The 11497-nt window shown below is 21.8% G+C and overlaps 1 protein-coding gene across 3 annotated transcripts; it reads right to left on the bottom strand.

The window, feature by feature from the left end:
- Positions 1–7633: 7633 nt before the first annotated feature.
- LOC122854377 (probable cytochrome P450 4ac1) lies at positions 7634–11293 on the bottom strand. 3 transcript variants are annotated; one of them, XM_044154958.1, is made up of 5 exons: positions 11216–11293; positions 11043–11139; positions 9733–10214; positions 9480–9659; positions 9133–9400 (listed from the first exon to the last, which is right to left on the bottom strand). In XM_044154958.1, exons 3-5 carry the CDS (start codon positions 9920–9922, stop codon positions 9237–9239), a joined length of 534 nt encoding a protein of 177 aa, XP_044010893.1. In that variant the 5' UTR covers positions 9923–10214; positions 11043–11139; positions 11216–11293; the 3' UTR covers positions 9133–9236. The 3 variants fall into 3 exon arrangements, with proteins under 3 accessions (XP_044010891.1, XP_044010893.1, XP_044010892.1); XM_044154957.1 differs by lacking the exons at positions 11043–11139; positions 11216–11293 and adding an exon at positions 10305–10373; XM_044154956.1 differs by lacking the exons at positions 11043–11139; positions 11216–11293 and having other exon boundaries at positions 7634–9400; positions 9733–9958.
- Between the last annotated feature and the right edge of the window lie 204 nt (positions 11294–11497).

Raw genomic sequence — 11497 nt, 5'->3', positions numbered from 1 at the left:
GTTTAATAAAAAATTAATAAACGCTATTAAACAAATTACGAACGAGCTAGTTTACTTTCAAAGGAATAATGTTAAGGAATCTCAGTCATCTTTATATGGATTAAAACTAATTTTATAGTCAACAATATTCAGTAATGTCTGGTTGACTTTGGCGTATTATAAAAACTGATTTGTAGATAATAGCAAAACATGCAATCGAAGGTCGCTAGCATATCAGCTCAGTCCTTACACATACATGTATTGTATAAAATTAATTTTTTCTTCTTATTACAAGTACAATTACGCATGTATGCTTAAGCAAGAAAAAAAATATAGTTGAATGCAGAAAAAATAAAACATAATAAAATCTTTAAATAGTTGATTCTGAAATTGCATATTTATAAATTTTTTTTTTTTTAATTTATTTATCACTTTATACAAATAGAGGACAAAATTATGATATAATTACTTTTTAATTAATACTGAATTTTTTTTATTTCAATTATTTTTTTTTTTTAATTAAAATTGTACAAAATAAAAAAAAAAAATTGTTGATGATAAAAATTTAAAATAATTTGTACATTTCTTTGTTGATTTAAATATTTAAAATTTTAAAAAGATGTATGTAAGGTATTTCAAATAGAACATAGAATATATACGCAGCAAAATATGTCAAGAATATCATTTCCAAATAAAATTATAATAGAATAAAAATATCTAAAATGAAAATTTTGTATCATCAAAAAAAGATAGAAAGTGAGAGTTGCAAAACAAGTAGTATGACTAGCTGTATGCTCAGACGACCCATACAAAGTGACATGTTCGAAACTAGTTTTGGCTACACAATATATATATTACCAACAAGCTTTTATTCATAGTCATTATAAATAAACTAATTTAAAACTCGTTACTCAACTTTTTTTAAAATTATAATTACGTGTCAAAATAAGAAAACTTTTTTTTTTTTCATTAATATTTTATTGTCATTGTGATATGATGGCAAATAAATGATAGGTGAGTTTTTTTTAAAGGTGATGTATAATTTATATTTAATAAAAAAAAGAGACTAGTTTTGGTCTATGAAAATATATAAAAATAAATAATTAGATAAATAAATTTTCATACATTAATTTATAAAAATGTTTAAAATTAAAATCATCAAAGGATAAATTATTAACAAACATAAATTAAATTTTACAATTGTTTTATATATATAAACAAAGACAAGATTGAAAAGCAATTGTTTGATGTTAGATATAAATTTTGCAACAAAAGTGCCTTATATATATACGTTTATTGTCCGTAAATCCCAACGTTGGAATTCTGACCACAACAATATACAACTCTAATTTCAAATACATATGTATGTTTGTAAATGTAAACGCACAATACAAGTTACAATGTTGATGTATGTGCTGACGTAGAATATGGCACGCGTATTTACCATGTTACGTGTATTTATACTGTGAGACGAAAGGCAACCGTGTGCAGAACAAACCTGACCTATACGTCAACGATTTACGGACGAGATCACATAGACTGTTGTGTTCATGTCAGCGGTAGATGTTGAATTTGGAAGCTTTCAAGTGTCAGAGAATAAAGGGGTAAAGCTTTGAAATTTGTAGTCATAAAATGTTTATATAAAAGAAAAAATATACATAAACTTTTGAGGCATTATTTCAATGCGAAAACTCGTCATCGTCATCTACTTTGAATAACAAATTACAATGACATTGTATTTTAAAATAAATATATACAAAGTATTAATATTATTCAGTTGAAAATAATTTATTTACAAAAACAATAAAAAAATTCATTTAAATATGAAAAACTGGATTTGAAAAAAAAAAAAAAAATGCATAAAACGTTTTTTTATTTTGATTAATGATTATTTTTTTGTAAAAATTTTTTTATTTATCCAGGGTTTTTAATTTTTTATGTTGTTTTTTCATCATCATTTAGTTTTATGTTTTTAATCAAAATGATATAGTATATAAAATAAACATTTCAATCATTTTTGCATGAGTGAAAATTAAAAAAAAAATATTTATTGAAATGAGATTCTGAAAATTATATGATACGTTAAATTATTATCAATATTAAATGTCAGCAATATTAAAATTTATCGTTTTACCAATCGAGTATAAAAAAAAAATAAAATTGAAATTTTTTTATTCATTAAAAAATATTTTTTTACGTACTATTGAAATTTTCAAAGCAAAAAAAAATTAAAATGGGTAGTTTAATTACACTATATAAAAATAGTAAATTTTATTGGAAATTAATTTTTTAAATTTCTTTTCATTTGATAATTATAAGAGAAAAAAAATTATATAAAATAATAATTTAGGTCATGGATATACCACAGCAATTTTAATTATCGAAAATATAATTTAATTAAATTAATTTATCTGTTATTTAACAAAAAGAAAAATTGTTAATTTAAAAAACCCACAAAAACATTTAACATTTTTGTAAATATTTAATTTCCAATTATTAAAAAATAATTATAAACTCAATTATCAAATAATCCAATGTCATTTTGTTAACAATTGATCTAAATAAAAGAAAAAACTATTCAACTGTTTGGATAATAATTAGCATTGTCAATTCAAGCCATTGCAATTACCAACAACACGTTATTCAAACTCACTTTGTTGTCGGTTTACCAACAAAATTCTATGGCTAAATATTTCATGATGAGATTACTATAGCTTTGTATTGATGTCAATTGCATAATGTATATACAATTCAAATAAAATGTGTACAAATATATGTCGACAAAATTTACAAATGTACTTACTAATATATCCTCATCGAAAAATTAATTTAGTATACAATGAAAATGATAATTTGTTATCAATTTTATAACAATTTCTACAAAGAAATTTTTAAATTTATTTGTTAATATTAATTTTTCGTATGATAATACTTAAAATATATCTACAATTTTAATTTTATAACTGTAGAAATATTTTATTTAAAAATTTAATGTCTATTAACGTTATCAAGTTAAAATAATCTTATCACAAATGAAGTATATATGGAGCTTACTGATGTAATGATTCTGTCAAATACCGTGAATAACATGGTAAATTATAATGAAGATATTGTCTATGTATTGTAACATGTAATGTAACAAGAAGATTGGAATGTCAAGACTGATATATACTATAAGCATTATGCTTAATCTAAATTATCTGACATTATCATTATTATTAAACAAAACAATCATGTAAATAACATCACTATGAGAATCAACATTTGGCAAATATTAATTATAAAAATTTCTAGTTTTTCATTAAAATTAATTATAACTTAATTCTTTAAGAAATTATATTCCTAAAAATGAAGAATTTATTTTATTTAATATTCGATGAATTATTTTGATAAAAAAATAAGAATATTTTTTAATTATTTTGAATAATATAATGACAAGATGATTAATATTAATATTTTATTTTATAAAATGATAAAATTGTTGTTGCAAAATGCAGATAATATATTTTTTTTAAATAAAATTGATGATTAAAAAAAGGAAACATTTTATACAATAGTGCAAAGTGTTTTTTGATAATAAATTATATATTTTTTTTCTTTTCCAATAAGTAGTAATTTTCTCTGTTCTGTAGTTTCTAATAACCCACCCCCATAACTAACAATAAAATGTGAAATATTAAAAGAAAAAAAAAAAAATAAAAAAATAAGAAACAATAAGCACCTCGAGGTTGATACTGTGAACCACGTTGGAATTATTATTCCAAGCTGGTACCCATGGTCGACGAATGAGATTTTTTATTTTTTCTATTTTTTTATCGGTCACGTATTCACATTTTATATTACACGAATAATACGTTGTAAAAAAATCATTTATCATCATTCATTAGAAAAATAAAAAAAATTAACTTTTCTAATCTAATCAGTGATTTTTATTTTTTCGTTTAAATTATTTAATAAATTTTTTTTCATCATTTTAGTCTAATTTAAATGTGATTATTCATGCTAGAAATTTTTATCTTTTTATTATGCCTAGTCACCTTATTATAAAAATAAAAAACAATGAACTTGAAAAAATTTATTTTTAAAAATTGTTAATGTGTTTATAATTGTCATGAAAAAATTCAAATACATTCTTAATTTTTTTTTTGTTTGACAATCGTATGATTATATAGTAAACCAATCATATTCAAGAATTATATTTTTTATATTTTTTTTATATTCAACTGTCCACCAAGTTAAAAGCAATCGTTAAACAAAATCATTGTGACACGAGCCACTGGCATTAGTCAAGTTAAACGACTCATAATATTTATAAACATTAATTACTAATTTCTTTTTAAATATATTTTAAAACCAAACCAACAATTTAAATATGAAAAATATTATTGTTATTTATTTCTTGTCATTTGCACTGCTTATTTTTCAAGAAAGTGAATTAAAAATATTTGGAAATCATAGATTACATACAACATTTAAAAATTCGCATAATATTCTTGTTAATGTAAGTCAAAATTTAGTTGAATTACGAATTGAAAGTCTTGAAACATTGGAAGATACTATGAACGAGGCATTTGATCAATTGAATAACTGGGTTGTCAATATTATAAATAAAAGTATTAACCATGAACCTGCTGTATTTGATAGTTGTATAAACAAAATGAGCAAGGACATAACTTACACTTATGATGTTAAAAAATTAGAAATTATAGAATTTTTTAATTCTAATTTAATTACCATGGAGACAAGTGTTTTATCAAGGCGTAAGGTAATTACTATCTAACAATCTATAATTAAGGGCTTTATAATAATTTTTATCTTGATTATTATTTATTTTTTTTTTAGCTTGCAAAGGCACTTAATAATATTTATAATCAAACAATGACTGATTGTGCAAGTCATATGAAAAATAATTCAAGTACAGCTTGTATGTCACTGAATCTTAAATCATTAACTAGATATCTATTGACACGTCCACAAAGTAATGATGAATTAATGAAACTTGGTGTTCGATTGACAGATGAAATGACTTATTCATGTAATGAATGTTTAAAAAGTTTTCAAAAAAAAATCAACGTCACAAGACAAATGGATGAGTGTTTAAAATTTCATAATGATTTTACATTTAATAATGGTATGACTATTGTCATCAATGAATCAGAACAACAATCTTCCTATAATTCCAATTATACTTATAATGTTTAAAAACACTTGTTGACTAAAGTTTTCAATAAAAATAAAAATCAATAAATAACCTTGATTTAATTAATCACCTTGGCATTTGGCAATTAAGAATCATAATAAAAATAGATCAAATAATATTAACGACATATTTTTTTATTGTTAAATAATCACCTCAATTTAAAAATATTATTTATTTATATTCTTTATCAATAGATTTTTTTTTTATGTTTATATTTTTTTCAAGTCTCTTTTACGTTATCATGTTTTTTTTTTTTAAAACGACACAATGATTATATAGAGTGTGTGTGTGTAGGTAAACAGGCCGACGTTTTTATATTTTTTTATTCTTTGTTAAATAAAAAAATCATGACCTAAATTTTTAATACTATTAATATGATTCAGAGAAAAATCATATATATAGGTTAGTCACATTGTACAATGAAATGATTGACAGGTTTATTATTGAATCGAAGTGTGAATAAAATACTATTTCAGTCACATTGAAAACTGTGGATGACAACAACCTACCCAAGTGAAAAAAATATATTTATTGGAAATATAAAATAAATTTAATTTATATTTAAATTATATGTGAATTAAATTTGATTAATGTTTTAAAAAATATAAATTAAATTTAATTTACATGTAATTTATATTTAATTCATATGTAATCTATATCTATACAAAAAGTAAATTTATTTCATATTTTTGGAAAATATAAATTAAATTTGAAGTACATCCAAATTTTTTTTTTGCAATGTCGAAAAAAAAAAATTTTAAGTAAATTTATTTTATGTTATGAAAATACATTTACTTTCGATATAGATTACATATGAATTAAGTGTAAATTACATGTAAATTAAATTAAATTTATATTTTTTAAAACATTAATTAAATTTAATTCACATATATTTTAAATATAAATTAAATTTATTTTATATTTCCAATAAATATATTTTTTTCACTTGGGTATAGAATAAATATTATCATTTTTATTTTTATAAATAAAAATAGGGTGTAGCCATTAGACATTTCAGTAAAAAGCAATGATTCTTTGTGGAAAAAAAATATATATATAAATAAATAAAGATTTTAAAAATTTGATAATATATTATAGAGGTAGAAAATAAAGTAAAGTTTTAAGCTGAGATAATAATTAGCATGAAATAATAAGAATAAATATTACGATGCTAATTGCTCAATTTATTAACGTAAAGCTCTTGTGGCATTGTTTTACATTGTTCTATATTTTATTTTTATAATTCCCATTACTATTTTCAAACCAACATATGGCTGGAATGCTGCAATTATACTGAAGATGATTTAACTAGTTTATTTATCAACAAGTTGTACTAATATCAAAAGGGTTTAAACAATATTTTCAAGTAGTTTTGTATACCGAGCCAAGTGCACTACTGTTGTATCAATTTTTAAAACAAAGTACCTGAGTTTTTTTTTTATTTTCCATTTATGATAACGATGATGGTTTCGAAATCTACTAGTACTTTTAAAATCTACTGATATTTTCTAAATGTTTTTATGAATATTATACCGTCATTGAAATATCTAGCATGAATTTATTTAGTTGCAAATAATTGATGTGCTTTTTATATCAAAAATTATCATCAAAAAAATTATATGCTCGTGTATTATATAATTTATTTATAATCACTGATTACGATTATCTTATTTCATTTTGTCTCGTTTTTTTTTTCTTGTCTTATTTTTTTGTTCTTGCTCTGGCTTTCTCACTCGATGTCGAGCTTTCAAGCTCTCGGTTTTTTTTTTTTACTTTAATATATCTTTGCTTCGTTTAACGGATACCTTGTAAAGTACATACATTTCCGTTGGCAATTCTAGACTCTTGCTTGTGACATTTATGAAATTGATTTGTCACATTTCTACATATAAAAAAAAATCATGTATGCACAAGAAAAATGAAATAAATAAATATAAAAAAAAAAAAACAAATCTCATATATATTATTATTTATAAATCAACTTGCAAATTTCATTTTTATTTTGTTATACTATTATTTTTAAAAAATTCTACAAGTTTAATTGACACTCAATAGATAATTTTAATTAAATAAAATTCATTATTTATATTTTTTTTTAAATTAATCAATTAATTTTCATTAATTTCCAAATATATAAAATTATTTTTAGTCTTTTGAGTGATGAATATATATATTTTAAATTTGAATCGTCTTTGTATATTGTATACCTTACTTAAATTGCAAATTAAAGTACTTGAATATACAACAACTATAGAGAATATTTTTCCAGTATAAAATCTCACGGGAGAAATTAAGTTTTCCGTTTTCACTGTGAATTTTTTTCTTTTATCTTTTTTATTATTATTTTTTATTTATTTCATTTCTCCTACATTTATATAGATATTCTTTATACAATTTTCCATTTGTAAAAGTCCCACTGCGCCTTATCTTGTTTGTATTATTTTTATAAAAATATTTTTTTTTTTTTTAATTTTCTGTCTCGTTCGTACTTTTAATGTTTTTCTTTTGTTTTGGTCTTAAGTTGTTGTGGTTTTTTTGTTCCTTTAACTAAGTCAATTAAAATGTAAATTAAATTTTACAATACAATACAATTGTAAAAGTCTAAAAATTAATAATCTTCATCTTCGTTTTATTAAATCGATCAATTTTTTGTTTAACTTTTTTTATGATTTATATTTTTTATTTATTGTTTTATTGACTCGAAGAAATAATTAACCGTCATTAAATAAAACCGGTTTATCTTTTTCAATGTAACAAGTTTTTTATGCTAATATTAACTACTTAGTATTTATTTATCATCAAATGTATTATTAATTTTTTTTTTTTTTTATTTTCCATATTTGTATATTGATTGACACTTGAGTCAACAGTTGTTTTAAATATTTTTTTATTTATAATTATAGACTATTGCAGATCATTATGTGTCTAAAGCATAACACTTAATAAATTATTTATTCAAAAAAATATTCTATTTAGTCTCAGCATTTAAATAGACGAAAAAAAAATTGAAAAAAAACTACAATTAAAATTCTGCAACAAAGCATAAATACATTTATTCTGAATAATTTAATTTTAATTACGTAAGCATTAGTTTTTCTTGTAACTATCCTCATTATAAGTTCATTAAAAATTTATTTAATTTTTTTTATAATATCAGATTTTTATAGTTTTATTATTGTTATTTTTTTTTCTTTTAACTTTTTTTTTTTAGTTTATTCATTTAACTAGTTTATTATTATTCAATTTTTAATATAAATTTTTTACGTTTTATTTCTTCCAATTCGCAATGGGGGTCTTAATCTCATCAACCACTTCACAAACTTCACTTGGCGACTGGTAAATCGAATTTTTCTACTTACCGCAGCAACTTTATCCAACATAGAGAGAACTATTTTCCCTTCAGTCTTTTTTGTCTAATATCGTTTACCATTTACCATCAGCTTTGTAAAGTTTTTTATTTTTAATTTTTTCAATCAATGTCCAATTCGGTATTGCAATTATTCGCTTGAAATAAAATGTATTGGTCCATTTGATTTTTCTATCTTTTTATCATTATAATTCATGAACTTTTTATATGAGATACGGAATTATCTCCAGAGCATTGTTAGTTTTTACCTGGTATACCAAATATTGTTTCAAATACTATGTCTGATATACAATGCAACATATGATTTATGAACATTGGATTATAAGCAAAAAAAAAGTTGTTTTAAATATTCAATAAATACCTTGACTTAACATGTTTAAGAAAAAATTAAAAATGTTATAAAAAAAATTATAAATAAGCTGGTTTCCTATCAAAAAAATAATGTTGAAAAACATTTTAACAATATTCAGTATTGTCCTGTTGACTTTGGTGTATATTATAAAAAGTGATCTGTGAGTAATAGCGAAAAATGCAATCAAAATACAATGTTAAGTGTAGGAGAAAAAAACATGATAAAATCATAAAATAGTTATTCTAGAAATTACATATTTATATTTTTTTTTTAGAATCAATTATCGTTTCGTACAAACAGATGGCGAGATTATGAAATAATTACTTTCGAATAAATATTTATGATTTTAATTTTTTTATTGATATAGGATATCCAGTTCGATTATGTATTGATATATTCATATACAAATCCAAGTCACTCATTTTCATGCTTGTCGATAATTCATAGTTACGAATAACATGACAAATAATAATTTTTAAACAAGCAAGTCCATATTTATAGCCTGAAAATATAATAATAAATATATATATTTATAATTAAAAATAAAATGATTATATTGTTTTTTAAATAATAATTTATACCTGGACACATTCTAACACCTCTGCTAAATGGAATGTAGGCATAGTTTGGTCGATTTTTAGAGTTTTCAGGTGTAAAACGTTCTGGATTAAATTTATCTGGTTCAATCCAATAATTTGGATTTCTCTGGACTCCAAATGCTAACAAAGCGATAGAGCATCCTTTGGGTAGTGTATATGAAGCTAAAAAAATAATAGCAATTATTAATAATTATATAAAATACATACAAAAGGTAAATTTAAAAAAAAATTTTACTTAGTTTTAGATCATCATTTGTAACTCTTCCTAATAACGGTGTTATAGGAAAAAGTCGGATTATCTCTTTCAGTGTCATATCAATATATGTTAAATTGTTTAAAACATTTTCATTGATTAATTCATCACCAACAATTTCATTAACTTCTTCACGAATTTTATCTTGAACTTCTTGATGCATTGCAATCATTAATAATGAAAATGATATGAGACCATGGACAGTGTCATGTGACTAGAATTAAAAAAAAAGGAAAATAATATAAAAAATTATGGATATTTTGTTATTTTACCAATTAATATTATTATATTTTTCAATATACTGTAACATATAATGTGAGTAAATGCGTCTTTATTTCGTCCTTAGTCCATTTTTGTGTTGCCTCATCACTGCTAAATAATTGATCAAATAATGAAAAATTAAATTGAGGTTTGTTTTCATTATCTTCACGTTTTGAATTACTCTCTGTTTTCGCAGCAAACAACTTGAAAATATTAAATATCAATCAATCAATTAATCAATTAAAAAATAGTATATACATGATAAATTAAATACAAAATAGAGTATACATTACATTTTCAAAAAATAAATCTATCTCTGTTTTCGCGAGGTACCATTGTTTTGAATGTTTGCTAAATAACTTGAATAAAAAATCAGGATGAAATAATGGATTAATTCCCCTTTGATATCCTAACTCCGCTAAACTATTTTTTTTTTTTTTTTAATATAAAAAATAATTATTAAAAAATTTAAATAGATTTATATTTATTTATCAGTGGTTTTATACCTTTCTATATGAAATACGGATTTGTCTATCGTGCCTTGTTGGTTTTTACCTGGTATACCAAATAATGTTTCAAATACTATGTCTGCTATACAATGTGACATATCATTCAACACGTCAAATTCTCCTTTGTCAACTTTATTTTCAAGTACTTTAACAAGTACGTTTGCATGATAGTTGAATGTATCAATGAATTTAAAAACATATTTACTATTAATTATTGACATAATTAATTTTTTATCATTGCGATATGTTTTATCAGCTGTAATAAAAAATTAAAATTTTCAATAAATATTTTCATTATTCTTCAATTTTAAATTATTTTTTTCTTTTTAATTTGATAAAAGAACGAATAGATATTAATTCCGACTATATCCTAAATAATATTTTGCTTTTTACAAATTAAAAGGAATTAATTTACTCGCGTATGTTACGTTATGATACGTTATTATAATTATTTAGATTTTTTGTATTTCGTAAAAAACAATAAAAAACTATTATCTTGATGAGTTTTATGTATTTACAAACCTTTTGATGACTGTAAAGTTGTTGGACCCAGAAATTTAGCGAATATTTTATAGATAGTTGGTTCTTTATCTGCAGTTAATGGACTCGACAAGATAATCTTTAGAAACAAAAATTATTTTTCACAATTATTTAACTATAATCAAGGTTTACACTTTTATAAAAAATAAACATACCTCTATATCATCTGGCTCAACTATAAACACTACGAAAATGGGACCAAACCATATACCAAAATTTTTTTTCAATTGACGACTCACTTTTTCTAGTGCGATTGGTAAATCTAAATATAAAATTTAAATTATAAATACACATTATGTGACAATTGCAAATATAGATAAATATTTAAAAAATTAATATTACTTTTTTTATTTTTTAAAAGAAATGTTAAATTTCCAATAAATGGCAAAGTTGGAATTCCTGGTAATTTTTTTGAAAATTTAATCACTGTTTTTTGA

This window comes from Aphidius gifuensis, linkage group LG4 (assembly GCF_014905175.1).
Source record: "Aphidius gifuensis isolate YNYX2018 linkage group LG4, ASM1490517v1, whole genome shotgun sequence".
Taxonomy (NCBI): Eukaryota; Metazoa; Arthropoda; class Insecta; order Hymenoptera; family Braconidae; genus Aphidius; species Aphidius gifuensis.
Note: the sequence above shows the minus strand (reverse complement) of the source record. Positions and strands in the feature narration are given on the sequence as shown.